At 48.8% G+C, this 27800-nt stretch overlaps 1 protein-coding gene across 5 annotated transcripts in view; it reads right to left on the bottom strand.

The window, feature by feature from the left end:
* The window catches only part of NDEL1 (nudE neurodevelopment protein 1 like 1), a 100974-nt gene that overhangs the window by 40061 nt on the left and 33113 nt on the right, over positions 1 to 27800 (bottom strand). For 4 of the 5 annotated variants that reach the window (XM_086685985.1, XM_086685984.1, XM_086685983.1 and 1 more), the window contains 7 exons: positions 27000 to 27097; positions 24906 to 25059; positions 23832 to 23980; positions 21686 to 21822; positions 19672 to 19845; positions 15484 to 15575; positions 11802 to 11953 (listed from right to left, as the gene is read on the bottom strand). In XM_086685985.1, coding sequence (XP_086542111.1) covers positions 11802 to 11953; positions 15484 to 15575; positions 19672 to 19845; positions 21686 to 21822; positions 23832 to 23980; positions 24906 to 25059; positions 27000 to 27085 — 944 coding nt within the window. In that variant the 5' untranslated portion in view covers positions 27086 to 27097. Of the gene's footprint in view, positions 1 to 4051; positions 5294 to 11801; positions 11954 to 15483; positions 15576 to 19671; positions 19846 to 21685; positions 21823 to 23831; positions 23981 to 24905; positions 25060 to 26999; positions 27098 to 27800 lie in introns of those variants that run through there. The other variant, XM_086685986.1, reaches the window with a different exon arrangement.

Here is a 27800-nt window from a genome sequence, read left to right as displayed (position 1 = left end):
GACCGCGAGATCGTGACCTGGCTGAAGTCGGACGCTCAACCGACTGCGCCACCCAGGCGCCCCTGGCGCAGTTTTCTTAATGGGTCACAAAATAAAGGTGTATCTTACAGGTGCTGGGTTTGAGATTCTAGGAGATTCTGGGGAGCCTGAGGGGTATGTGTATTTTTAACTTGCCCAACAGGGACGGCCAGTCGGCCGGCAGAGGTCAGGGAGCCCCTGCTTTGTGCTCCCGGCCCAAATTCTCAGCACAGAGGTCTCCGGGCCAACTTGGACCAGGAAAGAAAATGTTTCATCACTTCCATTTTGAAAAATGAATTTGGGCAACTTCACAGGAAACTGTAGAACACACAAACTATTTGCATCTTTTTCTTTTCTTTTTTTTTTTTTTTTTTTTTTTTTAAATAAAGCTGCAGACAACACGCTCATCCGTGTCCATTTCCCAGTGGCTACTCCCATCCCCGTGTGTTAGCACGTCCGCACGCCCACATCTCAACGGCCCCGTGGTATTCTGTTCCGCTACGGAGTCCTCGTGACCATCCCCGGCCATCAGACATTCATGTTAATGCCGCTGAGACTGTTTTATTCGTCCTTACTGCTATGGGCGATTTTCCCAAAAGGAGAAAGAAGAGTTTTCCTAGCAGATCACACTGCTACACTGATCAAAAACTTACAGAGAGTAACTCAGTGACACCAGTAATGCAAAAGTGTACCTATTCTCCTAAATCCTAGGTGACAACGGAACTTGATTTTTTTTCCTCCCTGGCTAAAGCAATCACTATCTTTGGAGACAAAAAAAAAACGTGTTTCTTAACTCCACCGACTACCTACAGGGAGCAACGGGGCTCTGAGCTCCTTCAGACCTCACTCTCCTGACCGTGAATCCAAGCGCGTGCCAGAGAACCTACTGCCCAGGCCTGCCGGCCGAGTGCCCTCCTCCCTCGCCTCCCACCGACGGATCGTGACGGATCGTGACGGGGGTATTAGAAAACACCCCACAGACGGACAGATCTAGGTTCAGCGTGCCTCGTTTCCCTCGGGGAGGCTTCAGAGCGGACAGGAAACCCTAGCAGAAGACCTGTGGGGGCAAGCGTGACTCTGAATGGCCAACCCCACGTGGTCGCCCGGCCCCAGCACCTGCAAGCTGTGTTCTCGTTTCAAATTTGCCTCTTGACTCGCGCTAGCTGATAAAGGAAGTCCGCCACGTTAATCCTTACAAAAGGGCTACCGCATTCCCCCGTGTATCATGTTTTTAACTGCCATGGGACCAGTTGTCAGGTGAGACGCGTGAAGTCACAGGGAAGTGACTCACAAACACGCCTCCTCACCCGGCCCCCAATTTTAGGAAAGACTCAAGTAACAAGCCTCCGTTTTTAAGGTCCAGCTAATGTTCTCAATTTGCTTCAAACTTTGGGGCAAATATAGACAGGAACACAGTCGATGAAGTAAAGCTGGAATGATGAAAAGGCTCATCTTAGCGTCCTCTAACCTCACTGCTGGGACCCATCCCCGGGCTGGCCTCGTTCCCACCGGCAGCCGGCAGCCAGGCAGGACGGCTCTCCGCCCCCGGACACCTCCCCTTTCCCAGAGGTGCCAGCGTCCACGTTGGCCCTCGGAAGGGCCGGCTGGGAGAAGCAGAGTCGGTACCCGACCGGCACAGGCCTGGGAGACCAAGCTTGTGTGAGCCCCCACGGCTCGTCGTTTCCAAGCAGCCAAAACCAGCTCATCTCCTGAGACGTGAAACAGAGTCGAGGCCAGCCAGCGAGGCCCCGAGCCTGGAAAAGTGGAGCACACAGCAGAGAAGACCCAAGCTGCTTTCCAGGCCCGGCTTTTCTGTGACCTTGCTGTGCGAGCTCAGGCCCGAAACGGAAACGCTGCACCCCCCTCCCATCTGAAAGCTGGGCTGAGCCAGCTCTTCCTGCTCTCAGGCCACCTGTATCTGTTCCCCCGTCCTCTCCTGAGCTCGGCATTACACCTCGGGCTTCTGCTCTTAACTCAGTTGATGGGGTGCACTTTCTGGCTATTCCGGGCTGGAAGGAAGCAGAACACTGGCCCCTGCTCGCCTGTAGGAAGGCGTCTGGGGGGCAAGGGGCGGGGACGGGCGGCGAAGCTGCGTGTCACTACCTGGGGGGACCAGCGCGGGGAGGGCTCGCTCCTCAAGGGTTCTTGAGAGCCGGGCTAAGCAGGGCATCAGGAGTCCTGGCGAGAGAGCACACTGAGACGGGCGGCTGACGGCTGGCTGGGCAAACGGTCCAGGGTGGGGGCGCCTGGGGGGCTCAGTCGGTTAAGAGTCCGACTTCAGCTCAGGTCACGATCTCACGGGTACGTGGGTTCGAGCCCCGCGTCGGGCTCTGTGCGGACAGCTCAGAGCCTGGAGCCTGCTTCGGATTCTGTGTCTCCCTCTCTCTCTGCTCCTCCCCTGCTCACACACTCTCTCAAGAATAAATATTTTTTAAAAAGTCCGTAGGGGCGCCTGGGTGGCACAGTCGGTTAAGCGTCCAACTTCAGCCAGGTCACGATCTCGCGGTCCGTGAGTTCGAGCCCCGCGTCGGGCTCTGGGCTGATGGCTCAGAGCCTGGAGCCTGTTTCCGATTCTGTGTCTCCCTCTCTCTCTGCCCCTCCCTCGTTCATGCTCTGTCTCTCTCTGTCCCAAAAATAAACGTTGAAAAAAAAAAAAAAAAAAAGTCCGTGGTAACTTTCATGCCTGGTGACATAACACACTATCTGAGCAAGTACAAAGTAGCCTCTTCAGCCAAATGATCCAAACGGAAGGCGGAGGATAAGACCAAGAAGTCAGCCGGCTTCCTCAGGGGCTCCTGTGCCAGGGGCCGCTGCAGCTACAAAAACACCCAAAAATACGTGAGGGTCTCCTCCTGAAGCCTGCAGCTTACACGGCCCTTTCACGGACCTGGCCCATGCTCTCCTGGACCCAGAGGTGGTAACATCTGGTAAATGACAGACACATGGGTTTCCTGCAGCCAGCGCCCCCCCCCCACCCCCCAGTCATCACTGACCAACAGTCTGCAGGGGATCATCCCAGGGGCGTCTAGCTGGAAGGGAAGTGAGAAATCATCTGGGAGCCAGGGGCCAGGATTCAGGGCTCAGGGACTCATCCGTGCCTTAACTGCATTAGCTCTACTTCTGTTTTCCATCTGAGGCTCCTGCATGAATACAGAGACCTGCTAGGTCCTTAAACCTCTGATCGGATCCAATCCTTGCAGAGATGGTTGGGATAGAAGCTGGGAGTAGAGACCAGTTCTCTCCGCAACTGCTCGGCCAGCGCACCCAGGCCCAGCACACCCAGCACCCCGAGGGTCTCTCGGTGAGTCCGCTTACAACACAATCTCAGAACCGACTAACAGGATATTTCTGCCCCGTACTAACAGAAGAGATTTTTACAAAGGTATCAGACTTATTCATGTTTCTTATTTGCTTACAAATTGGATTCACTTTTCATTCACTTACAGTTTTAAGACTACAGACTATCTGGTTTATTTTCACTCATCATTACAAGCATTAGGGTTCAGAACCTGACACATTCATACAGCCGCCCCAGTCTCCCCGTCCCTCAAATCCAGTCACTTTGTGTCTTTGCTCCCAAACACCCGGCATCTTCTCTCACTTGCCAACATCAACCTGAGGGATGAGGAGAGAAGCCCAGAGCCAAGTGACATCCAGCCCCAGAACACGGACACATGTCCTAAAAGCAACACATCCAGAGGGCCGGCTCCTGGATCCACCACCCTGTCCCTCCCTCCTCCCTCTTCCCAGACCACCATGTGCAGCCCCAGGCCTTCCTGGAAACTCCTGGAAATCACAGCTATGAGCAGAGACCGGCACCAAGAACCAGCATGAGAACACCTGCATCAGACACCTCCTCGGGAGACCGCCCAGCTTTTCTTTGCACCGCCCCCACCCCCACCCCCACACACACACAGCTGCCATCTGTCTGCACACCTCGAGTCAGAACCCAAGGGACATTTCTGAACCGGGCTTTGCAACTCTGGTCTTCTCTCCCAGGCTGGCAGAAACCCAATAAAGCAACCTCAATCCGTTTTGTTTTGGTTTTTTCTGTGAAATTTATTGTTTCCACATTAAAAGATTTTTTTGAGGGGAAGTATTTTCTTTTAACCACATGATGATCCTATGCAGCTGCCCAGAGTAGGACACCATCGTAAGTCATTAACATGCCGTGTGAGTTCTGAATAAATAAAAGCTACAAAGCCCAAGTTATATACAAATATCTTAGGCGATAATGTTTACAAACCTATGTACAATAAAACAAATGTAAACAGTAAATGCAGCATGAGAGTAATCAAGATGATCGGGAGCAACCACTTACGGCCAGTCTGCCCACCAGAAGCCCCCTGAATGGGGCCGCTCGACGCTTCCTAACACAAGTGGACAGGCCCTCAGAGGACAAAACAAAACGCCCTGAAAGATGTCGCTTAACTGAAGGACCAGAGAGCTGGCAAGGAGGCTGCCCCCGCCCCTCACCCCGAGTCTGAGGCACACGGATGAGGAGCAGATGGTGCCCCGGCCCCAGAGGCTCCCGCTAGCTGGGGTCCAGACGGGCATTTCGCTGCTCTGGGAGGCAAGTCTATGGAATGATAACCGCTAAAGTAAAATCAGAAGGTGCAGAAAATGTTCCCTAATTCAGTGACCTTCCCGACCCCCGACCAGCAGCAGGTCACACGGTGGGGAGTGGAGCTGGAGAACACGCGATCGATCGTGAGCACTGAAGAAGCGTGGGCGGGAGCTGGCGGGAGCTGGGGGGGGAGGGGCAGGGGCACGTGTTGACCTGATCTGGGGGAGACCTTCTAGAAGGTCGGCAATGTCTGAAACACAACTAAACCCTATCCGTACAGCTGGGTGGGAGCTATGGGGCAGGCGTGATGATGATGGGTACTTCTGCATCCAGTGACCAAGGAGTACACGGACGTGCCACCTTGTGACCCACAAAAGTGCAATCATGTGAGACCAACGGCACCACGGCGAGAAGAGGAAATAGCCAGTATTGATATCGCGCAGAGTCCTGGGGCCAGGCAGGGCCCAGCAGCCACCGCCGCATGCAGCCTGCCCTCTGCCAGCCGTGGGGAGGCAGACGCAGGGGCCCAGGCCGGGCCCAGGCACCGAGGGACGAGGCGTGGGTGTCCTGGGCTGTTGGAGGAGGGCAGGCGCCCCCACCCGGAGGCCGGGCACTCACACACTGAGAGGCAGCATACCCGGTGCTGACGACGGGCGCGAGGAGCCCAGACCAGGAGGAGGAGGCGCTGGGTCAAAGCCGTTTACTGCCCTGTGGGGGTGACCAGAGCACAGAGGGGAAGGGAAGGGAGGGAAGGGAAGGGGAGAGAGAGACACTGTCATTTAAAATCACTCGACACCCGACAAGAAATGCACATGCCCTCTACGGGCACTCCCCTTCCGGCCCACAGCAGGATCGTGGGGCCCGGGGAGAGAGGCTGCCGGCAAGGCGCCAGCCGGTCAGAGCCTTGAGAACTCGGGGGTGCCGGAGCGAGATTACATGCTCCCCGCTCGGCAACTCCATCCTGCCAGCCACAGCCCTGACCTCTCCCCTGCGGAGCTGGGCTGAGTGTCTGCCAACGGGGAAGTCGCTAAATAAATGATGGTGCAACTCAACAATGAATTCTATACGACCATTAAAAACACATGCCACAGCCTTAATAGCACGGGGAAGTACTCAGAATGTAATTAACACTAGGTAGAATGAGCAGTTACCGACCTGTATGTGTTCAACGACGTGAAGGAAAAAAGTAGTTAGGTGCTAGATTCTAAACTGCAACCTCTTATATAAATGGACGTTATTTCTAGGCAGCTACATCTAGAATGTGTTAGAATGTGCAGGGAGGGGGACGCTACACATATATGCATATAAAATCGTATATGTTACGGAAAGAAAATTTAACGAGTTACTTTTCCTCCATCTGGGTAGCGGGTAAATTTTGTTTAATACTTTATACTTTTTCTTTGTTTTCCCAATCTCCTACACTACACGTGACTATCTTAACAAGACGGAGGAAGAAGTAACTGTTAAACTGTTTCCCAAGCAGAGCCAGACAGGGGAGGCTTCTCTGCAGAGGCCTGAGTGCCGTGCCCAGCCCAGCCCAGCCCCCAGAGCCTGCAGCCAGCACCCGGCACCCAGGCCCAGAAGGTGCAGAGCGCCCCAGCCCCGCCCAGCGGCCCCACAGCCACAGGAAGCAGCCAGCAAAGGAGCACAGGGCTGGAACCTCTCTCAGGAAGCCACGCAGCCCTTCCATACTGAACACACTCCCGGGGAATCCGCCCCACTAGCGATCTGAGAGGTGCAGCCAAGCGCGGGGCCTGCACCGTGCCACGCGTGCCATCGCTGTCCCCCGCCCTCCCTGCCACCACCTGCTCATCACAGGGGTCCGGGGAGTTGAACACGGGCTCAAGGAGAGAGGTTCTCTTCAAAGGAACGAGAACAGACACACACACCCTACAGGTTCATCGTTTCATACACTGAAGAAGCAGCTCGGAGGAACGGGCATGCACAGAGACGACAAATGACCCTGACCGCTCTGAAGAAAGAGTTAACATCTGAACTCTGAAGTAACCAAGCTCAGAGCAGAGATGCTGCCTTTGGAATCAAGCCGGGGGTACACTCAGACCCAGAGCAAGAGGAGGGGCTCTGGGAGACGTGACCCCCCACCCCAACTTCCTCCGCCAGCGAGCACACCCAGGAGCTCCCCTTTCCTTTCTGGGCTCGGGGAGGGCGGACATCCCGGCTTCATCACCTGTGAAAACTTCGGATCGCCCTCTCCATTCTGCCCGCCACTCTCCTCAGGGCAGGGCCGCACCCCGCCTGCCACTGCGGCCTCCACGGGACAAGCCCCGGCTGTCATTCAAGCAGCCAGTCCCAGGGCCCCAGGACCCACTTCCTAGTCCCAGACGCTCAGCAACAACGAGGCAGGCCTCCGCTTTAAACATGTGACCACCAGACTCCGGTCCCAGAGCACGGCACAGGCCCCGATGGGCACCAAGCAGCGGCTGGCACCTGTTCCCCCAGGGATGTGCAAAAACCCCAGGAGAATGGCCCCACATACAGGTTTAGGGCTGGGGTTCCTGCATTTTCAAGCTAGATAGACCTTAAAAAACGCCAAGTTCATCCCTGTCGTTCTATTACTAAAGAGACCAAAGCAAGCCCAAGCCCAGCCTAGGCTCACCCCGTGAACTTGTCAATGGGGGCGCAGGCCACATTCTCTCTTCCCTGTCTGCGCCTGGTCAGAGGGCACCTGACGGCCCTCGGCAACAACTCCGGTGCTCCCGATGCCGCCCAGCTCTAACGGGGAAAGCAGCAGTGCAATCCAGAATATAAGAGGAAAACAAGTAGGTGGGCGATGGCTCTGTGTGGGCAGAAATGCGAATTCTTGATTTGAAGGCAGGATGATGCACAGAGAGAGTAACAATCTGCCAGGGCCTCTCTGGGCACCTGAGTCAAGGTGTGGGAAGTAAAAGGCTGGGGCGGGGGGACGGGGAGGAGAAGAAGAAGGAGGGAGGGAGGGAGGGAGGGAGGGAGGGAGGGAGGGAGGGAGGGAGGGAAGGAAGGAAGGAAGGAAGGAAGGAAGGAAGGAAGGAAGGAAGGAAGGAAGGAAGGGGAAGAGAGAGAGAGAGAAAGAGAAACAAACAAACCAAAGAAAGGGAAAAAGGAAGGGGGAGGAGGAAGGGAGGAGGAGGCTGTCTGCCGAGGTCCTCTGGGGAACAGAAAGCTGTGCAGTGGGGAAAAGGCTCCAAGAGAAGCAACGCCCCCTGCCCCCCACATCGGGTTTCAGGAGCAGCAAAAGAGCCAAAGGGACATGTCCCAGTGGAGAGGGAACGGGCAGGGATGGAGAACCAGATCTGGGAATCACCTACACCAAAAAGGTCCCAGAAGCTATGAAATGTCATGGTCTTACCACCATAGTCTGGTTCGAGAGTCTGAAAAATGGAGAATCTAGCTAAGGGCAGATACCAAGGTCGGCTGTAAAATGGCAACAGAAGAAGTGAGAAGGCGGACAGAGCTAGTCAGGAGGGCAAGAAATCTCTCGTGACAGAGACAAAGCACGGAGACGGAATCCTTCCGAGCAGCAAGGACAGGACGAGAGAAGGCCGGAGGTGCTGTGTGAGCGCAGGCTCCCAGATGAACGGATGCTCACACGAGCCCCAGCAGCTCTGCGAACTGAAAGGTGCATTCCTGACAGGACAGATCGTACACACACAAGTCCGTCTAGAACATTCCAGCATACCTGGGGATACACAAGTGAGTGTGGAGGAGAGAGCCCCCACCAGCACTGGCGCCTGCCTTGAGAAAACAGAGGGCTCCGGGCAGCAGGAAGAACCCTAGTCCCATGAAGTCGAATGAGATGTGATCCCCGGGCCTCACAGGGACACTCCACCCCCTCGCCCAGACTTCCAGCGTCATCACCGCAGCCCCTGACCCTACGTCATAGGGGTCACAGGCCTGCCGGCCACAACGGCCCCAGGACCGCCACCACCAACTGTCTTGTCTTGCGCGGCCGAGCCAGTACGAAGGGGGACAGTCGGCCCAACGGGAACCTGACAGGCCACTCGCGGGCTGTTAAGTTGGTTAAAGCAGAGTCAGCCCCATGCAGTTAGTAACACCACTCTGTTAATGCGTCTTCCACCATACACCATGACTGCGAAAGAAGGAAAAGAGCACAGCAAACAAATTCAGTTACCCATGAACAACGTGGGAAATATGACTTTTTCTTGCCTAATAAAAAAAAAAAAGGAAAAAACATTACACAGTAATACAAGTACGATCTTCACAGCGTGTCCTCGAAGTGGTCTAGTCTACACCCACCTACACACAGCCCAAACGACACGAGCCCGGCTTACAGACCAGGGTACATGCTACTACAGAGATGAAGCGAAAGCGGATGAAGAAAACAGAACGTTTTCGAGAAAAGTCCGGTGGCTGTGCTACACGTGAGGTTTCAACACGAAGGGCCACCGGTGGCTGGAGGACACAGAGCCATGCCGGGGAAGGAGGTCCAGCGAGCCACAGTCTAGAAACCGGCAGAAGCGATCAGACTAGATAAAACCCTGTTTCTGGAAAGCCCTCAGATCGCCAGAACTTACAGGATATTTTCAAATCACATGCACTACTATCTGAGGAGAAGGCGGTATCATGTGGTTCCATGTGGTCAGGCCTCACTGCATCTCAGGATTCTGAGGGAAGGGGAGGGGCGGGGAGGGGCGGGGCGGGCACACGCGCACGCACCTCCTCTACTGAAGCCCCTCCTTCACCGTAGGGCACTGGTAAGCTCAGTGACAGAGCCACAGGCACACTCCTCCAGAGCGGGACACAGGACAGGCAGGTTCCAGAGCCAAAGGCTTTTTAAAATGAAGTTTTTCCTGCTGCTAAAAGTCCAAGCTACACACTTCTACGCTTCTGTAAGAAATGGTGTTTTTTCTTTTAACCCACCAGACTGAAAAGTGGAACTGGGAGGTGGGATATTCCCCCGCTTCCTTCTGCATCGTTAGATTTTACCTAGTCACTGCGGCAGCAGGAAGAAAGGCAGACTTTAGAGCCAGGCAGGCCAGAAGGAAGCCAGAATCCAAGCAAAGGGGCAAGGAAGGACAAACACAGCAAAAGCACCAGAGTGAGCCTCGGGGATATGGCAACTAGACAAACCTAATTCCAGAAAGAGGTTAATATCCGGGTGTGTATGTACAATCCATATAAACTAAGCACTCGGGAAAAGGCAGGCCCACAATAAGCACATTTAATTCTTACCATAAATAGTTCTATTAAAAATGTGTACTATTTAAGCCAAAACTAAATATCATCTGTAACTGTTTCTCTCAGGAGGCACGCCTCCAGGTTCGGTTCCGAAAATAAAGCCTACACGTGCATCCAGGATGCTCCTCAGGGGACAGGGGCTCCGCGACGGTGCCCAAAGCCCGCGCCTAGTTCCAGGTTACTCCGAATCCTCCACAACTACTTTAGACTGGGACCATCTCTGGGCATCCCTGCCCCGGGGCTCTGCATCAGCGCTCAGGAAGAAGCCAGGAGCAGTGACCCTGAACTGACCATGTTACCCCTCCCTCATCGTGACTGTTCTAAGGACCCTCTACATACAAAGGCCTCCCTCCAACCAGTCCATTTCTGGTTCACGCCTATTCTCACGTCACAGGGCATCCGAGGCAAGAAGTATGATGCCAGATAAAGACTAATAACTACTCTATTGCAGGTTAATTACAAGTTGCAAAAATCACAAGTTGGAAAAAATAATTAGGTACTGTTTTCATCGCTCAGGAAAACTACCCCTAAACTTCCCCTGTGAATGGCAACTTTCCTGTAAAGTATCTATTTATTCCGCTTGCCATTACAGTATGAAAACAGGCACTCCTCAAGATTGCCCGAAACCCCTAAACCTGAGGAAAATTAATTTTATACTTACGCTCCCTGAGGAATCCCAACGGTCAGAATGAAGCTCTGATTCATATACTGCTATTCTAGAATGTGCTCCTTACTGAAATGTGTATACTTGAAGGAAGAATTCCCGTAAGGGAGAGAGAGAACCCAAAACACTCCACAAGGGTAGACAAAAGGCGCTGTTCAGAGCGGACTGTGTGCCACATCCAGTCCTCCCTAAATGTGCCATAGTGAGGAAAGCTCCTTTAAGAAACTGAAATTTCTAGAGGCGCCTGGGCGGCTCAATTAGTTGAGCATCTGACTCTTGATTTCAGCTCAGGTCATGATCCCAAGGTCATGGGATCAAGTCCAGCGTTGGGCCCTGTGCTGAACATGGAGCCTGCTTGGGATTCTCCCTCTCACTCTCTCTCTCTCTCTCTCTGCCCCTCCCCCAGTTCTTGTTCTCTCTTAAAAAAAAAAAAAAAAAAAAGGCTGAAAATCTCTAGACTTGCATCTGTATCGCTTTCATAGAACAAGAACAGCCTCTACGACTCAAAAAACAAGCAAGGGCTCACAGTGCCTCAGCCGCTGTTCCAGGAACAGCTGCATTGAGGTGACGTGGTCAGCCTACCCAGACCATGGTCCTAACCGGTTGTAGCTAAATCAAGGCACATCCAAAGGATAACCGTGCAGCGTCGGTCTCTTTCACTTGAGGTACGACAATATGTGCGGACATGGAAAGATCTCGAAAGCCTAAGTCGATATAGCAGAGCAATATTTAAGGTACAGCCCCACAGACTCTCAAAAGCATGCGGCAGACGCAGAAAAACAGGACCCTACGTGCCTAGGAACAGGCGTAAGGGTGTTTACTCTACACACCTGTACCAGCTGGAACCTGCTGCACTGAGGGCGTACCACTGCTTCCAACTTACGCCAGTTTTTTTTTTTTTAATTCTCAACTCCCCCAAGCCACCTTCTCATCATACTGAACCGGTGCCTCCTGAACTGTATTTGATCCAGAGGGTTCATATTTTTCTAAAACGCAGAGTCCGCACGGTCACGACCACAGTGCTCTCGTCCACCCTTACCACAAACTGGCCGAGAACATCTCCCAGCCTTGAAGCACCCTGACGACAAGGACGGTACCACGGCCACCTTGAATACCCAGAGCCTAACACTGCTGCCTCGCAAGAGTCTGCCTCCCGAGACGGAAGCCTCAGAGCTCCCAGGGCAACAGACTCCATGGGGACCTGAAGACAACAGATTTCAGGTCCCCTGAGATCTGGGTGACACCATCTCAGGTAGGTTTACCGGACACAGTTTACCTTTCCGAAGTTCAATAAGCTCACTTAATAACGTGCAACGTCACTGCTCCAAACTATCGTTTAAAAGGTCCAAGACTTACCCTTTGTCAAAGAAAGACGTGTGTCCTGATCGAGGGAACTTTGTGCTGTCGCTGTTCATCAGCCCACAGTTAACATTCCCTGAAAGATAGGATTTTCGTGATGCCTGGTCCTTTGCAAAATTCCTGCAAGCCGCTAATTTGGATTCTAAAGCCTACGGAAAGAAGGAGGAATGATCTGGTTGTCAAAACAGTAGCTGTACGTAAAAATCTGCATTTTAAGACACTTCTATTTCAAGACTAAAATTGTACTTTCTCAGTGGATAATGGTAGCCATTTAAGCCACAATCACCTCACTAACAGAAAGAGGGGATATTTATGCTGACTCCGACATCATGAGCTCAGAACAAGTTATTCCCCTCAGTGTTACCAAGGATTACAGCTATAATCCCGACCTTCACTAAGAAAAACGTGGCACGAGTAGACAGAGACAGATGCCAGGTTCCTTTCTGGGTTGTGGACTATCAGAGAGCCATTCATTTCCTACATTCAAGACACTCATTCATTCAAATACTTGCTGAGTGAACACCGTCCTACAGCACGACCTGTGTCTGAGAGATCAGTAGTACAGACCTGCAGTCTGACACTCGGGGAAAGAGTGGTCTAGAAACGAAGATTTAGAAGACATTCACACCAGGGAGCAGACAAGGTCACGGCTGCGAAGGAGATCAGGAGTTCAAGGACAGAACTCTGAGTAAATTCAACCCTGAAAGGACGCGCATATGAAGACCCACCAAGATGACAAAGAGAACGGGCAGGAAGGCAGGAAGCAGACCTGACACAGGATCAGAGAAGCAAAGAAGGCATCACGTGCACATGCTCGCTCTCTCTCAAAGAAAGAGAAAAGGGGGGAAGTGCCTGGGTGTCCAGTTAAGCTGACTCTTAATTTCGGCTCAGGTCATGATCCCACTAGTGAGATCGAGCCCCACGTCAAGCTCCCGCAGAGCATGGAGCCTGCTTGAGATTCATTCTCTCTCCTTCTCACCTGCTCGCACTCTCGCTCTCTAAAATAAAACTTAAAAAAAAAAAAAAGACATTTATAAAAGAGTCAGTGTTGAATGTTTCAAGAAGTAGGGCAGAGCAAAGAGCATCCATTGGGTTTGGCAGTGCTGAGATCATCAATGAGCAGGGGACAGAGCCCAGACTGGGCTGTCTGGGGAGCATGAACGCGGCAAAAAATGCTAACAATAAATGAAGACACACTTTCAAAAAGCCTTGCTGTGAAGGGAAGGGAGAAAGAGGGTGACCGTTAAAGAGAGATATAGGGTAAAAGGAAAGAATGGATGCTTTTACTTGGATTAAACACTGTAGGATTCGTAATACACAAATATCACAAAGTATGTACGTAACATATAATGTGTAACCCGTAAAGATTACATACAAATATTCAAACACAGTAAAACGCTAAAAATATAGGAGACACCGACAAGAGGGCTGGAAGACCTGGGATCCAAGGCACAGAGGGACAAAATCAGCCATGGGCAGAACATGATACTTTGACCACGGAGATAAAAAGGGAGAATGGCTACAAACACAGGCGATGAGAGGACAGTAACAAAAGAAGGTAAGAGGGGAAACGAAGAAGTTGAAATCAGATGGCCTTGATTTCTCAGTGGAAGAGGATGCAGGAGTGGGGATGGAGCTTCCAGTTCAAGTCAGCGGACAAAGGAGGACAAAGAAGTGGAAAATGAAACATCCCTAAGAGCACACAGGGCTGGCAAATAACCGCAGACCAAAAGCTCTGGTGACGTCTGGGAGGCAGGCTGTCAACTCAATGGATAAACCACACAGGGACTCCCAAGGTCACCATTCAGGCACCATTTCTGAATAGATCACTTAACGTAATAAGCAAAGCAAACAAGGAACAAAGAAAGTTGCGGACAGGAAGTCCAGGAACACGCAGAGCCAACCCAGGGGCGAAGGGCAGAGAACCGCAGCAGAGAAGCCACGAGCCTATCCAAGCGCAGGCGGGAAGGGACCGTGAGAAGCTGCGAGACACGAGACCTGGCAAAGAAAGGCCTGGCTTCTTCCACCCACCAGAAGAAGGTGGTAATTGATAGCGCCAGGAAAAGGAAAAAGGCCTACAGGCCAGCTAGGATACAAATAGGAAAAAACTGGGCATATTTTGAGTAAACCATAAAAAACCAAATGCTTGACACACGGTTGAGTGGCGCAAACAAAACGACCCAAGAGCCCAGCTCCTGCTCTACGATGGACAGTACACACGGGGCGGGGGGGGCAGAACACTGTAGACGCTACAAGTTTTCAGTTTTTACAACCAACCAGTGGAGAATGCAAGATGGGACAGAGAACTCACAAACACAACAAGGAGCTGAGAGTGTAATAAATTGAGAAACAGAGGTTTAAGCATGTCATTTAAAGTTATAAAAATAACCAAGAGACCAAAAAATAAAAAACTGGGGGGATGTGAGTTAACTTCTTTTTGCTTAAAGCTGAGAAGTCAAGACACCAAAAAATAAGCACATGATTTGAGTTATGGAGCTAAATACCATAATTCTTGTAATAAATGGGATTTTAAAAATGGTTAGGAGAGAACATGATGTACTGTATGAAATAATTTTTATTGTTTTTTATGCTAGGCTAAAATGCAGATTTAGAATTACTCTGATGGTCAGAAAATCACTGTATCGGCCAGAAAAGGCAGACACGGGACCCCGTACCGTGGCCTCCCATTTCTTCGCTATGTGACGCATAATGCAATTTCTGCTTTTTTCAGAAAATATCTCTCACAAAAAAGCATGTGAAGGGGCCGTGGATAGCGGGCAGTTTCAGGGGCAGATCACTGAGAAGAGAGGTAGAAGTCGCCGAGGGAAACAGGAAAGGGAACCAAAGCAGGAGACGCTAACTTCACAGTGGCATAAATCCACACAGCTACGTAACTGCTTCCTGAGATCCAGGTTCAGGGAAGGAGAGGTCCAACTGCTTGACTGATCCAGACGGCAGGTCTCGTCCATGGCCAAAAAGATCACGAGTCAGCAGTGACAGAGTAAGCCATCTGTGGGATATCACGGATGAGCACAAGAAATGAAAGCAAGAGACGGCTAAAAGGCCAAGAGGCTCCCACCACTGTAAGGTCAGAGAGTAGGTATTCTAGAAGGAAAAAACTGAATAAGCAGTAAAACGAGTTTAATATTTCAAAAGCCCAACTGTTCTGGAATACGGGTTAGAGCCAAGGAGACAGCACAGAAGCTCAAGTGGCCAAGGAGCAGTAACACAGACGTGACTAAGACGAGGAAGGCCCGTCGCGAGCCAGTGCTGAGTCCTGCAGAGACAGCCGAGGGGGTGGTCAGGGGGGCAGACTACAGCAGGAACAGGATTCAGGGGTGGCACAGAACACATAGCAGGCCACAGAGCAATCAGTGTAGAAAAAGATGGAGGGGCCACGATGGGGAAACGGCCATGGGGACACACAGAACGCCCCCGGGGGGTGGGGGTGGGGGGGCCAAGAGCTCAGCGCACAGGGCCGTCTGCAGAAGCACTAGCGGGCCCGAGCCCCAACACTGTTCCCCGGAGCACTCTCGGCTCATCACCAGATGCTTCTGTCTCTCTGCCTAATCAAGGCCTTCAGCACAAGAAGGTCCCCTTTTTTTCTTCCCTCCCTCCGAATTAAGAATTCAACACCTTGGCAGCTGAAATACGCGGGGGTAAATAATTGAATGCTTACCCCTACTTTCCGTAAGAGATCCCCCACGATGTTTAGTGCTGATATCCTAGCGGAAGGAGTTAGTGGACTGGTACCAAAACCGTTTGGTATAGCTAGAGAAAAAGAAGAGAGGAGTGGTTACACTTGTTGTTCCCTCTACATCTTGTTGCCGGTTTTGTTGTTGACGTTACAAAGCAGAATACGCGCCATGAAAAAGAATTCCAAACCGTGGACAGGAAGTACAAAGTGGGACACCATCAATATGTTGAACTGTCTCCTTCAACTGACTGATATTTAGACTACACCTAATTTTACATTACAAATAATGCTAAAAGGACATATATCCTTCAAACATCTAGACAAGGATTTCTGGAGAAGCGATTCCTAAAAATAGAACTGCTGGGTCACAAGATATGCCCATGTCGTCCACCTTAGGAGATACTGCCAAAATGCTCTCTGAGAAGGTTGTGCCAAGGTCAGCAATCTGTATGGCAACTCCATCAATGATACGAGACATCATCTTTTTCTTTTTTTTTTTTTTTTTTTGCCAATTTGATAGTCATTCTGTTGTGTTTTTGTTTCCTTGCTAACTAGATATGTGAATCTCTTCTTCTGGAAATCATCTGTTTATCCTCCACACTTTATCTACTGGGTGGTCTTTCCTTTAATCAACGTGCAAGGGCCCTATCGACTGTAGACGTTCACCCTCTCTCTTCTAGGTCTTATACTTCTCAGTGTGACATTCATCTTCCAAGCTTTTTGTTTTGGTGGGGGAAGCCTGGGCTTCCTCACCTGGGTATCATAAATATGTTCCTCTTATGTCCTCCTTAGGTTTTCCTAATTTTTTTTTTAACATTTACATCAGTTGATCCATCAAATATCGAAGCTTTCTTCAAATGGATAGCCAAATGTCCTGATACCGTAACATGAAGACGACTCGTCTCATCTGAAATGGCACTTTTCATACACTGCGTTCCCTACATATTTTAGTTCCATTGACTTATTAGTCTATTGCACCAGAAATAGGCTGCTTTCATTACTGCAGCATTAAAACATGCTCTGCTGTCTTGAAGGGAAAAGCCTGTCGTTATTAGCCTATTTCAAGCTTTTCTTGGCACACTTACTCTTCCAGAGTAACTTTAAAATCAACTTGCCAATTTAAAAGACCCTCTTGGGATTTTCATTAGCAATTTAAATTACTCGTTGATTTGGGGAGAACGGATGCTCCAACAGTCTCCCCACTTGGAATGGGGTTATTTAGTGTGACATTTACTCACACCTTCTTGCACGTCCCCCAGCAGACGTTTTCAGTCATGCACGTTTCTTCCGTTTACTTTTGAGATGGTGTCTATCACAGTTAAGAGCTCTTGGGCTAAACTGCTAGATACGAATCCATCTCTGCCACTGAGTCACTGTGTGAGCTTCAGTAAGCCGCCCATATGTAGAAGAGGGCTAGTAAGAACACTTCAAAGTCGTTGTGAAGTTGAAGTTAGCTAATACACTCTCGAAACACCTGCCCATAGGAAGCACTCAATGCTACGGAGCGCTGATCAGCACGTAAACGCTTTGTTGCTGCCGTTCACTGTCCTTGTCCTCCAGAATACAATCTAAGTGAAGGTGGGGACGCGGTCCCATTCACCACTAGACTCCTAGCATCTAGAATAATGCATGGCACAGAACAGGGGCTCACCAGGGTATAAACAAACCGCTGTACTTTTCTCGGCAGGTATTTCCAGACCTCGTTTTTCCCTATTATCCTCAAATTATTAAATCTGTGCTTTTATGGAAAGATGTCTTAGATGCTTTCTGGAAACCGGCAGTGTTACTCCTAAAATACAATTAAAGACAGACCACTTCATAGAGGACGGCCCTTCAGGCTTGCGCTGATTTCGCTGATCTCCGGCTTCTCGTCAGGTCTGTGCTGACTCATCTGTCACACAAGTGCGGTGATCTGGCACGCAGCAGCTTTCAGGTTGGTTAAAGTGCACGCTCTCAGTCCCAGTCTGCAAACGTCCCAGCCTACTTGGACAAATAGCACTGCCTCGGGGTTGACAATCTTAATCCTGTGCCAGAGCAAGCAAGCTCTGTGTCCCACTGACCTTGCCCTGCTCACCGCAGCCAAGTCCCTGAATTAAAACTCTAATGAGCTATGACGGGACGCGCACCTGTCTGGGTCTTACCTCAACTGAGCTCCCGATTCTTCTGATTAGGGCTTGACTGAAGAATTTTCAGAACTTAGCCACACAGTTCTATCAGTACCAGAAAGCAAACCTTTGTTCATTCTCAAATGTTAGGAATTCTGAGATCCTCAAATACACAAGCAGCCATTCTCCAAAACGGACAGTGAGAGTTTTTGACGCCTGCGACCATGTGCACCCTGCCTACTCTATGTCCTCGGCAGAAACCCCAGCACAAGCGCAAATAACACCACCCTAACGACTCTATGGCATTTTCCCGTTCCTGAGCCAATTTCACCTTATAACTCAGTGAAGGTAGGAGAAGTTCTCTACTGAAGGGCTACTGAGCACTTGAAACGTGGCTACTGCAACTGGGAAACTGAATTTTAAATGTTAATTCACTGTAATAAAAACTTAAATGTGAACGGTCACACGTGGGCTAGCGGCTACTGTACTGGGCAGGACAGATAGAGAGAGCTTACTTCGCTAACTGTCTGAAGAGAAAATCTTCTCCTATCACTCTGAAAGAGAAGATCCTTTATTTAAAAAAGGGATGGGAAGAAAGAGCTCCAGTCTGGGAAGAAGAAAGAATGGAGGAGTGGGAGTGGCCGAAGTATCTGCAAGCTGCAAAAATGAAACAAATCTGAATGAAGCCCTGTGGGGGCTCCATTCTAAGGTTCTACGTAGTGGCCACTAAGTGGTGTTTCTGCTTAGCTGGATATACAAAACCATACTGGCTGACAGCAAAAGGAACATTCTCACGTACTGCTCGTGGATTACTCCGAATGTCACCTCTGAAAACGGCAGCCACCGAGGCACGTAACAGAAAGCCCACGCCCACCTGAGCCGAATGGTAACTCAGGGAGTCTCTCTGTACACGCCGTGTGTAAAGGCCTCTAGTCTTCGGTGATATGTGAAGTGGCCCAAGAAATAAAACTGTATTTAAATACGATCCCCAAGCTTATGTGTAACAAGGAGGTGTGGCACAAGCAAACACACACACAGCAGAAAAAATTCCGCATTAACAATAGCTGCCCTCGGGAATGCAAGCTGGCGCAGCCACTCTGGAAAACAGCATGGAGGTTCCTCAAAAAACTAAAAGCAGAACTACCCTACGACCCGGGAATTGCACCACTAGGCATTTATCCACGGGATACAGGTGTGCTGTTTCAAAGGGACACATGCACCCCCATGTTTACAGCAGCACTATCGACAATAGCCAAAGTGTGGAAAGAGCCCAAATGTCCATCGATGGATGAATGGATAAAGATGTGTATATACATATATATATATATATATATATGTATATACACACACGCACACACACACATACACAATGGCGTATTATTCGGCAATCAAAAAGAATGAAATCTTGCCATTTGCAACTACGTGGATGGAACTGGAGGGTATTATGCTAGGTGAAATCAGAGAAAGACAAAAATCATAGGACTTCACTCACATGAGGACTTTAAGACACAGAACTGATGACCACAGGGAAGGGAAGCAAAAATAATATAAAAACAGGGAGGGGACAAAACAGAAGAGACTCATAAATATGGAGAACTGAGGGTTACTGGAGGGTGTGGGAAGGGGGATGGGCTAAATGGGGGAGGGGCATCAAGGAATCTACTCCTGAAATCATTGTTGCACCATATGCTAACTTGGATGCAAATTTAAAAAAATAAAATTATGTTGAAAAAAAAACCAATAGCTGCCTTGCACCGGTTAGACTGCAGTGGGTCTTTTTTTTTCAACTTTTCAACATGAACCTGTATTCCTGCTACCATCAAAAACTCAACGTTGCTTTGAAAAACCTGCAACTTCTTAAAGACTCAATGCATTGAGCTGCTTTTATCGTACACGCAGGCACCACTGCCCTGTGCAGCAGCCGCCTGGGAAACCAACCTCTTCCTCTGCTCCACAGAGTGCTTGACTTCACCCACTTCTAAACTGAAATCATTGCTCACCCCATGGCGACCCCTGCTTCCATCGCTAATCCACCACAGGTGCAGAGAGAAAAGACAGCACAAACCTTTGGGTGAAGGAAAGCTGTTTTCCGTCCCTTTGCCAACGGGAGTAGCTGGCAAAGAAAGCGACGCCTGCACGGCAGAGTCCATCTTTTCACAGTCCAGGGTCGGAGAGCTGGGCGCCGACTTCCTGGTGACTTCCTGCTGTCTCTCCCGGACTGCCAGTTCTTGTCTTAAATCTGCAAAATGTGGCACAGGGAATAACACTCACTCGAGGACGCAGACACACCCAGCAAAGTCACATCTGAAAAGCCGTAAAGACATTCCTCCTGAATGACTATTTCCCAAAAACGAGTTTCCTATTTAATGCTTTTTATTTCTTGGGGTATAAAAATGACAACCCTACCGTCTAAATGATCTTTTAGAACTAAAACACGTTGCGGCGCTTGGGAGGGCTCAGTCGGTTGAGAGTCTGACTGTGGCTCAGGTCGTGGTCTCGAGCCGATCAGTTCATGAGTTCGAGCCCCACGTCGGGCTCTGTGCTGACAGCTCGGAGCCTGGCGCCTGCTTCGGATTCTGTGTCTCCCTCTCTGCTCCTCTCCCACTCACACTGTCTCTCTCTCTCTCCCTCTCTCAAAAATAAACATTTTTTCTTAATTTTTCTTAATGTTTATTTATTTTTGAGAGGGAAAGAGAGAGACTGAGTACAAGCAAAGGAGGGGCAGAGAGAGACGGAGATACAGAATCCGAAGTGGGCTCCAGGCTCTGAGGTGTCAGCACAGAGCCCGATGCAGGGCTCGAACTCACAAACCGTGAGATCATGACCTGAGCCGAAGTCGGATGCTCAACTGACTGAGCCACCCAAGTGCCCCTCAAAAATAAACATTTAAAAAAAAGAAAAAGGAAAAAAAAAGCCAATACAAATGCTACAACCTAAGAGGACAGCGAACTATGCTCACGTGCAAAAAGAAACAGGATGGAGGCCAAACCAAAACTCACACTGAACCTACAGGACACAAAAATAAATGCTCTTTTCAACTCATTTGCTTTTATTCTGTTCTTTTGGGATTACTGCAAAATCAATGAAGTACACTTTTAGAATTTTAAGTGGGTTGGTATGGTTTATTAATTACCAAATGCAGTATTTTGTTATAGAAAGGAAGCATTCAAAACAGTCGCAGTTTTTTTTCTTGCTTTCAAATCTAGAATTTTTAAGCCCAAATTAACATTTCCTTTTCCAGTTATTCAACTGACCTACAGAACACTGACGTTAAAAAAAAAAAAAAAAAAGAAGTATACAAAGTTATCCCATTCCTGGGTATATACCCAAATGTCTATCCGTGGATAAATGGATAGACAAAATGTGATCTGTGCATATAAAAGGGTCTTATGCAGACTTAAAACGGAAGGAAATTCTGACACGTGCCACTACAGGGATGAGCCTTGAGGACGTTATGCGGAATGGAAACAAGCCAGTCACAAAAGGACAAATACCGTATGGCCCCACCTCTGTGAGGTTCCTAGAAGAGTCAGATTCACAGACACAGAAGGAAGAACGGTGTTGCCAGGGCCTGGGGGCAGGGGGCCGGGGAGTTACACTGCTGTACAAGCATATAGTGAATACATACTTTCCTTTTAAAATTCTCCCTCCCTCCGTCTTTTGTTTAATACATGGTAGAATGCAGATTATAAAGAAAGCAGTCTCTTTTTTATCATATGTGCACACACGCAGTGTTATTATGTGTGTAACACAGGAGAAGGCCCAAAGAAACTAAGCAGGACACACACAGTGGTAGCGGTTGAGGTTCTGGAAAACAGACCAGGGTTTGAATCCCCACTGAAAAGCTCTAAGACTTTGGACACAACTCCACCTCTCTCTGCTCAGTTTTCTGACCTGTAAAAGGGGGATACTACTACCTACTTCTTCGAGTTGATGATGGAGGTGCTGAGAGACTGAAAGCAGCACAGTGCCTGACAAAAGGATCGTGCACACGGCCTTCAACCTTGCTCCTGGAGCTGGCTTAGAACCAGGGCTTAGGGACAGTGGGGTAGAGGGTGTTCTTCAAGTTTTAGGTTTACCTCTGGCTTCATCCTTTAACCGCTGTACAGAGACTAACAAAGATTCCTTTTCATCAAGTTCACTTTCTAAAAATGCATTTCGTTCAATGGCCTGATTTAGCCTTTGTTCAAAGTCTTCCAGTGACACTATTGTTGCTCTAAAAAGAAGAAAAAAAAAATTGGGAGTCCATGAATTAAATAAATAGCGTGCAAACAGCTAATACAAAAGGAAACTGTCCGTTTAGCTCATGCCATTTCCTGACCTAGAAAGCCTGGCCCAGTTGAAAGAGAATGGTCTCCACCCCCTTGTGACCTCTGGTGGCACTTAGTATCTCTGTGGCTAGTTTGGGCCATTCAATGTATTCTCTTAAATGCCCACCGAAATTCCTTACGGTTCCTTAAAGGAAGGCCACCTATTACACACTTTATCTCCCCGCTGGATTGTAAACACAACAACCAAGTTGACACATTTCCAAGAAGACTTTCCAACAATTTTAGAGTACATTAAGAATTAAAAATGCTGGGGCGCCTGGGTGGCGCAGTCGGTTAAGCGTCCGACTTCAGCCAGGTCACGATCTCGCGGTCCGTGAGTTCGAGCCCCGCGTCAGGCTCTGGGCTGATGGCTCAGAGCCTGGAGCCTGTTTCCGATTCTGTGTCTCCCTCTCTCTCTGCCCCTCCCCCGTTCATGCTCTGTCTCTCTCTGTCCCAAAAATAAATAAACGTTGAAAAAAAAAAAAAAAAAAATTTAAAAAAAAAAAAAAAAAGAATTAAAAATGCGTTTAAAACACCAAGTCCCAGGTCCCGCTCCATTTACTCCCTTCCGTCTCTTCTTCCTGCATTTCTCGTCGTGCTCATTTATTCAACAGACATTAACACGCACCTACTACGTGCCCCCTGCCCACTGCGTGCAGCCTGCTACAGAAATAAAATTCCCTAACCTCAAGTTAGAACTCTTAATGCCTGTGGCCAATTTTATCGAGTCCTATCGGCTGTCAAAATGTCTCTCGACTCCACTCGCTCTCCCCCAACCTTCTGCCCCTGGCTTAATTCCTCATCCATCACCTGGACTACTCCTCAAGGGTCTTCCTCCCTACTTCCAGTTCCTCAGTCCTATCCCATCAAAGTCTGGTGTCCCTCCTTTGTTTAAAAAATTCTTCACGAGGCCCTCATTGCCTCTAGAACAGCTTTCAAAGAGCACACGAGGTTCTTCCCAATCTGGCCCCAACCACTTTCAATCTCATGTTGCGCAACCACACTGTCTCCACACACGTCAACCAAAGTGAGATATTCCCACCTCCTGAGCCTTCCTGCCTCTCTGCCTTTATACCTCTCTCTTCCCCTGGCTGGCCTCTTCCCTCCTCGCGGACTCCAGCTTCAGTGCCAGCGAAGGCTTCCCCCAGCCCTGCTCCCCCACGGTACGCCAGCAGCCGCCGCCTCTGTGCCCTGGAGCCGCTTGGACACTCTCTTCGCTCGAGTACTGACCGTGTCAAAGGTCCACATCGGTCCCACCCGAGGGCAGCGGCTAGCTTACCTCTGTCATCCTCAGCTCTAGCATCAAGCCAGGCATGTAGGAGTCACTCAGACATTAAGGAAAGAACTACCAGACAGTAATTGTAAGTAACAGGAATCAAGTTTGGAATGGTTCAGAAACAACTCGTTACAGACTGCAGAAAAGCTCAGCAACAGTAACAACAGCAAGCCACTCTAGGCCGTGCGGCAGAATCGTGACGAAAGCAGTATTCTGAGAAAATCCATAGGTTAGCATTTAAACTGAAGAGAAGGAGAAGGAGTAAAGATGTAAAGACAGATCAGTGAGGAAGTCACTACAGAATTCAGGCAGAAGATGTGGGGCCTGCCAAAAGTGTGGCAGCACTAAGAACACAGAGGGAAAGACAGAGGAGTAAAGGAGAGGTGTTTAAAAAACAAAACAAAACACCAACAGGACCAACAATGGTAATGAAGGACAGAAGAAGGACAAACAGGGAGAAAACCCTGGAAGGGCATTATCTGGAGAGAGAAGGATCGATTTAGCACCAATGTGATGAAATACCAGAAGGCAACGTTCTGGGACCAAGATCTAGGTGACAGGCTGAGCTGAGAGTTGACAGATCTTCAACCCTGTTCGCCAAGTCTGCTTGTTCTAACCAAGTGCACAGCATGCATTTACCTCTTTGCTCGCTCCAGATCATCGTTGGCCTGCTCCAGCTCTCTCACATACTTATGCAACTGCTCCTTAATGGCCCGAGTCTGACTTAAATCATCTTCTAATACCGACACCTGCTTGTAGCTCTGTGCATACTGATGTTCTAGTTTCTCCTGAAGGCATGGGTATAGGAAGGAAAGTGTGTGTGATTAATATAGAGTTGTCCTTAGCAAAGGAAGTAACCCAAACTATGAGGGCAGGGATCCAAGGAAATTACCCGCAATCTGAGGTGATGGTACTCCTCTCCTCCTTACAATATTTAAAAAAAAAAAAAAAAAAAAAAAAAAGACATTCATTCCAAGCACCTTAACTCATAAATTTAGAGAGTCAACCAGAAAGAAATCTAATAATGACCTCTCTGAAAAGAAGTTATTTCACTATTTTGTGAAACTAGTGCCTCAACCCCACACTTGGGGAGGGGGGTGAACTCTGGGTTCTCAGGCTAAATGCAGCCCGGGTGAGCACAGAGAGGGAGACCACCACCCAGAGCCCCACTGCCCTAGCTCTCACCTGTGTCCCCCCCCTTCCCCAAACCATAACCCCACCCCACGCCCAGGGGCACAGAAACCCTCAAGCACTTGGCTAAGGCAGGTGATGGACAGCAACAAAGGGGGTTAATCCTTTAACTCCTAGAAATCCCTTTTTAAAAAGGGATTTTTTTTTAACCCCAACTGAACTTCAAAACTAAAGAGGCTATGAATAATGGAATAAATGTGTATTTCATACAAAATAATTTTAAAGTGCCACCAAATGAGGCAATCTTGAGCAAATCAGACAGCTTTGGAAAATGACACAATGGCCACGTGTCATGAGAACACGATCGCTAAAAACCGGACGGCTACAGGGTTTCTAAGTGCACTCCTAAACCCCAAACCACCTTCCCCTTGGTTCCATGAAAGAAAAGTTTATTCCGAAAACTCACTTTAAGGCTTTTTTTTTTTTCTGCCTGCTGCTCTTAAGCTCCACCCAAAAACCGTATCCCTCATGTGAACACAGCCCAGTGCATTCGACACCAGCTTGTAAAGCTGCCACAGTTACCTTTAGTGCTTCGACTTCATACTTCAGTCTCTGGTTATCGGCCTGCAAGTCTCTGTTCCTCTGTTCAGCCTGTACTAACTGTGCCTCCAGCTCTGCTTCTAATTCTCGGCTTCCCTCCTGGAATTCAACTAGCTCATCCCGAGCTTCCTGGAAGCTGATCACAGACAGAGTGGGAAAGAGGAGTTACAGGAGGAGTCCCAGGGTCCACGGGGAAGACGACTGCAGGTCAGGTCAATGACTGTGCCCGAACGCTGGTGCTACCACAAAATATACTACGCGATAAAGACAGTCTGTCTTACATCACTTATTCTAGGCTCAGGGTTCAGTGAAAGTGACTTAAAAGGTCCAAAAGGACTCACATTTTACACACTCACCCCTGAATCTTTTTTTTTTTTTTATGTTTGTTTATTTTTGAGAGAGAAAAAGAGAGAGAGCATGAGCAGGGGAGGGACAGAGAGCTTGGGGAACAGGGGATCCATAGTGGGCTCTACATTGACAGCAGACGGCCTGATGCGGGGCTCGAACTCATGAACCATGAGATCATGACCTCAGCCGAAGTCAGATGTTTAACCTGAATGAGCCACCCAGGTGCCCCACCCCTAGATCTTTCTTATTTAAGGTATTAATAAAGAAACACACATTACTATGCCACAAAGTACTGTTAAGTGTTTTTCAATACAACTGGTTTCCTTTGTAATTTTATTATTTAATTGTATGTACTGAAAAACATTATTTTGGGGCGCCTGGGTAACTCTGTCAGTTAAGCATCTGACTTAATTTCAGCTCAGGTCATGATCTCTGAGCCCCGCATCAGATCTGTGCTGAAGCAGGGAGCCTGCTTGTGATTCACTCCCTCTCTCTCAAAATAAATAAATATTTAAAACAAAACAAACAAAAACACGTTATTCTGAGAAGGGGTCCACAGGTTTCCCCAGCCAATTAAGGCATCTATGACACAAAAAAAGATTCAGAGCCCCTGACATAAACAGACCCCTCCTATATCCATCAGCATAATTTACTTGGCTTCGATGAAATAGTAATGAAAGGTTTGATAAGGCTCAACAAGCTTTATATACCAAAGTAGGGAAGTGTGTGTGTGTTAAGTTGCATTTTAAAAAGAAATCTAAGGGGCACTTGGGTGGCTCCATCAGTTGAGTATCCGACTCTTATTTTTCAGCTCAGGTCATGATCCCAAGGTCATGGGATCAAGTCCTGCATCGACCTCCTCATAAGCATGGAGCCTGCTTAAGATTCTCTCTCTCTCCCTCTCTGCCCCTCTCCCCCACTTGCACTCACTGCTCTCTCTCTCTCTCTCTCTAAAAATAAAAGATAAAGAACCAGAAAGAAATCTAAAGACAAATTTGGTGCTTAAAGGGTTATTAATATAAAAGGCTTCCCCAACTAATTAGAATAATTGAGATTTCTATTAAAACACTCCATTTCTATTAAAGCTCTCCTCCCCTCTCCAAAGCTTCGCTAGCTCCAAACACTGACAGCACTTGCCTGAAGAGAACTAGCTGTATGAAGCCCTAGACAGCTTATCAGAATCTCCCAAAGACCAAAGGATGAGACAGAATCAGCACACACACAGCAGGCCAAATGTAAAAGGAGGTCAACTACCAGAAGAAATCACAAACATGAAGTTTTCTTACTGTTTTAATAATTTGAATAAAATTTTATGGCATTTTTATACTATGTAAATACAAGCAATGCTCTATTTCCAGAATCCCAAACCCAACCCCGAAACTCTAAATTTAGCTTTATGTTAAAATATACACATATCTAGGGGCGCCTGGGTGGCGCAGTCGGTTGGGCGTCCGACTTCAGCCAGGTCACGATCTCGCGGTCCGTGAGTTCGAGCCCCGCGTCGGGCTCTGGGCTGATGGCTCAGAGCCTGGAGCCTGTTTCCGATTCTGTGTCTCCCTCTCTCTCTGCCCCTCCCCCGTTCATGCTCTGTCTCTCTCTGTCCCAAAAATAAATAAACGTTGAAAAAAAAAATTAAAAAAAAAAAAATATATACACATATCTGCACACACTGGCACTGGTATTCCAAACGCCTTCCCCTAGTTTCAGGATGCTTTTCAATATCATTACCTTTGTTTATACTTCAAGGAAAGTTCCTTCCAATAAGCAGTTTCCTCCTTTAAACTTGAAAAATTTGGTATATCTTCACCATCCATGATCAAGAAAGCCTGTGAAATATTAAAGACAAACTTTTAATATTTATTTTTTTTGAGAGCAGGGGAGGGGCAGAGAGAGAGGAAGACACAGAATCCGAAACAAGCTCCAGGCTCCGAGCTGTCAGCACAGAGCCCAATGTGGGGCTCGAGCTCACGAACCGTGAGATCATGACCTGAGCCATAGTCTGAAGCTTAACACACTGAGCCACCCAGGCGCCCCTAAAGACAAACTTTTAAATAGAGAATGGGGCACCTGGCTGACTCAGTCGGTGGAGTGTGCAACTCGATCTCGGGTCATGAGTTCAAGCCCCACACTGGGCAGAGAGCATACAATAAATTGATAGATAACTGACAACTATTTTTTTTTAATTTTTTAAAACCATAGAGAACATAGGAATCTAAAAGTAGAAAATCTGGGACAACATGAAATCTACAGCATTTTGGAGGGAGTTAAACATGACAGACCCTGAGGGTGATTAACTATTATAACTCGGACACACAAATCATCTTACTGCCCAACCTCAGGGACCCCCAATGTTCTGGATAAAGTCAGGAGAGTATATCAACAATGTGCTCTGGTATAGAGGCACACGAGGCACTTTGGGTCAAAGCCCTAGGCTATACAGGAACTGGCCCCGCGGAATCGTCCAGCACACCGGGCTCCGGCAGCTGCATTCCAGCCAGCTGATCTTCTGGGAATCGAGGGACAGAACCA

Source organism: Puma concolor, chromosome E1 (genome assembly GCF_028749965.1).
Source record: "Puma concolor isolate L17-30 chromosome E1, mPumCon1.1.hap2, whole genome shotgun sequence".
Lineage (NCBI taxonomy): Eukaryota > Metazoa > Chordata > Mammalia > Carnivora > Felidae > Puma > Puma concolor.
Note: the sequence above shows the minus strand (reverse complement) of the source record. Positions and strands in the feature narration are given on the sequence as shown.